The sequence below is a fragment of the Neopelma chrysocephalum genome, unplaced genomic scaffold (assembly GCF_003984885.1).
Source record: "Neopelma chrysocephalum unplaced genomic scaffold, ASM398488v2 Primary Assembly neopelma1_147, whole genome shotgun sequence".
Taxonomy (NCBI): Eukaryota; Metazoa; Chordata; class Aves; order Passeriformes; family Pipridae; genus Neopelma; species Neopelma chrysocephalum.
The window spans coordinates 4,501,734-4,504,994 of NW_020897809.1; the positions used below are offsets into that span (position 1 = coordinate 4,501,734).

Here is a 3,261-nt window from a genome sequence, read left to right on the forward strand (position 1 = left end):
AAGCTGCCACCAGAAACAACACACACAAAAAAGCCAACAGTTAAAAAAAAAAAAAAAGGCAGACTGCCCAGCAGCACGGAGCGCTGGAGATCGGGAGTGTGAGGCACCGTGTTCAACTTTGTAGGGCCGCGGAGATTGGGTTTTGGTATTTAACGCACCCCATGCGGAGCCCGCGCTCCTTGCCGAGATGAAAAGAGAGGCTTTTACAGATCCTGCACCGCGGGATCGCCTCTGATCCTGTTTTACACGGGGTGTCTGGAAAGCCTGCGAAGGCATCTGGTTTTCTAGGAGCACTACCAGCGGGCAGGCGGCATCCAGAGCCCGGCTCCGGGGGGCTGTAAACCGCGGGAGGCGCAGCGGCTCCGCGGGGACCCCCCCGGCCGCCCCCTGCTCCCTGCTGCGGCTTCACAGCCATTTGGAGGGTCTCACGTTTGCAGGGAAAGGCAGTGGTCGGGTCCCGGCCCAGCTCTCCCCACCGGAGGCGCAGAGGGGGTGTTTTCCCGGGGGTGAAGGCACACAGTGTCCTTCCCTCGGCGCCCGGGGATAGCCTCGCTCCTCGGCTCCGCTGAACTCCCCGTGACCCTCCGAGCGCAGCCCATTTACCATACAATTGACAATTAAAAACAAACAAACAACAAAAAGCCAACAGCCTTTCCAACATGGAGTCCTCGCAGCGCCAAGGGGACCCTGAGGAGTCGCGCTCCTCCGCGCTGACCCAGGCGGGACCCGCTGCAGATGCAGAGTGATAATCTCCAGAAACTGAGAATAAAATTAAAGGGGGGGGGGCCTGACTCCAGGTCCTCCGCTGGCCCCCCGCCAGCTCTCCTTAAAGGTACAGGCCACCATTAACGCCGACGTTGGGTTCCTCCATAGCAATCCTCCTCGGGAAAGTTTGGGAAGTTTGGAAAGATGTCTTTAAACTCGCGTTAGGAGCCGCTGCCAGAAAGATGCGCCGGGACGCGGCGGGCAGAGCGAGCCTCGTAAGTGTCCCTGCGGCGGGCAGCCTCTCTTCGGGGGGAAATTTAAAAGGAGAAGGAAAAAGCAGAAAATACGGGAGCTTTTCCCAAGTGGGGAGCAGCGCTCTCCGCGGTGGGTGAGAGCGGAGAGGTGGGAGCGCCCGGCGGTCGCCGGGGAGGGGAGGAGAGGCCGCCCCGCGCCAGGGCCCCGCGCCCCGCTGAGGCGCAGCCCACCCTGTGCGCCCGCGGGCCCCGAGGCGCGGAGCGCCCGCGCCCCGCGCGGACTCACCTCCATCGCGCGGGATCAGCGAGCGGGAGCAGCCAAGTAATCCAAGAGAAGCAGGAGAAACGGCGAGGCGAAAGTAAAATCCTGGCTCGCAGGAGCCGGGCGGTAGCGTCCTGAGCCGCGGCCGGGGGAGCGCGGGGGCCCGCGGAGCTGGCGGGGGGCGGCGGGCGAGCGGCCGCCCTGTCCGGCGCAAGCTGAGCGTGTCCGACTGCGGAGCGGGGCACCAGTGCAGCCTTCTTTCCAAGGTCCATCAGCAATCGCAGTAATTAGGGCTTTCCACCAGCAGAAGAAGAAGGAGGTAAAAAAAAAAAAATCCAAAAAAAAAGCCAAAAAAAAAAAAAGCCAACCCAACACACACGCACACAGCGCCCGTGGGCGTGATTGTGCGGAAGCAAATAAAAATCTTCACAAGCGGCAGCGAAAGCGCCGCGGGCGACGATCCGTCCCACCAGCCCAGGTGGTGCCGCCGCGGGGCTCCCCGCGCTCCCACCCGGCTCCGCCGGCGCTCGGGCCGCCGACCGCCCCCTCCGCAGCTCGGACCGGCCCGGGCGAGGGGGACGAGTGGAGCCAAGCGGGTGCAGGGCTCCCCCTGCCCGCCCCCCTTCACTTGCTTAAAGGCTGGGCGGTGCGGAGCCGGGGGTCCGCGGCTGCAGAGCCATCCCGGGGCCGGCTCCCTCCATTTTACACTGAGAAGAAAAAGCCCAACAGAAAAAGAAGTTTCTGCACAAGCGGGAAGGGGGAGGGGGGCTGTGCACGCGTGTGTCTGTCTTACGGGGCGACTGATCCTGCAAGGCGAGCAGGGGCAGGGGGAGGGGAGCAGTCCGGGCTTCAGGAGCTACGGCTCCCCCAATCCATCGGTGCCAGAGGCGCCCAGCGCCGGGGAGCGGGATACACAGGAGCTGGGAGAACAAGCCGGGAGAGCGAGCCGGGGCAGGCGGCGTCGCGGCAGCCGACCCTTCCTCCACGGGGCTCTGCCCCCGCCCGCTACAGCAGCCGGCCCCGCTCCCCCCCGCGTCTCTCCCCGCTCCTCTTCACCCCGCTGCTTAAAACTGCGAAAGAAAAAAAAAAAAAAGAGGAAAAGAAGAAAAAAAAGTTAGAGAGCCAACGGCAGCTGGAAAACTTTCTGGGCAGCGCATGCGCCCGAGCCCGGCCTATTGCAGTCGGGGCTGGATTTTAAAGCTGTACGGCAGCGAGCGGGACCCCGCGCAGCCCCGCGGCGAGCGCCCGTGGTGCGCGCCCCCGTCCCATCCCGTCCGCGGGGCTGAGCCCCCATCGCCGCGCCATTCTTGTTGGTCAAGCTCGATGTGACACCCCGTGAACGCAGAGTTCGTGCAAAGCGGTGCCCCCTGTGCCCACCCCACCGGGGGGATGCGTGCGGGGCTGTACGGCCCCCACCAGCACCGCCGGCTCGTTATCCTGGGATTGGGGGGGGGTGGTCGCATAGGCACACGCGGGGATCTGCCGGGAGAGCCCCGCGGGGCTCCCCCCGCACACATGTGCGTGCAATGTGCGGCGCACATGGCCGCGCCGAGGGGCTGCCCCGGCATTCCTGCCGGGCGGCTCTTTGACAAGTCCTGTTTATCGCATGCTCCGAGCCGCGTGTGCCGCCTGCCAAACGCGGGGGGACGGAGCGAGCTCGACGGCTCGTGTTCCTCTTTCTGCAGCGGCTTTTCTGCCGCTGTAAATTTGGCAAGTTGTTGACAAAACTGTTTTGAGTTCAATCAAGTAAGGCCCAATGAGAGCTACAGGCGAGGGAGGCTTCGCGGACCCTTTGTACCTCCTCGCTCTTTTCTCACTCTGCAGTCCTCAGCCAAAGGGTTTTTATTGCACCTCTCTCGTCTCGTGTGCACCCAAGCACAGGAAATGGGAGCCTTCCCCCAGCCATGCCGTAACTCCGCAGTGTTTCCCCTGTATCCGCCTGCAACTGAGGGTCCACGGGGGGATTCGGGGGAGGGGGCACATTATCAAAGCAGCCCTGGGAAATCCAACCAAGCTGCGAGAGCAGCCCCGCTATCAATA

General features: G+C 63.8%; 1 protein-coding gene across 1 annotated transcript in view; it reads right to left on the bottom strand.

Annotated features, from left to right (window-relative positions):
* Positions 1-1,695, bottom strand: part of WNT5A (Wnt family member 5A) — a 13,042-nt gene extending 11,347 nt beyond the window's left edge. Inside the window, exon 1 of the mRNA XM_027700797.1 lies at positions 1,246-1,695. Within this exon, the coding sequence (XP_027556598.1) occupies positions 1,246-1,251 (6 nt within the window). The 5' untranslated portion in view covers positions 1,252-1,695. The remainder of the gene's footprint in view (positions 1-1,245) is intronic.
* Between the last annotated feature and the right edge of the window lie 1,566 nt (positions 1,696-3,261).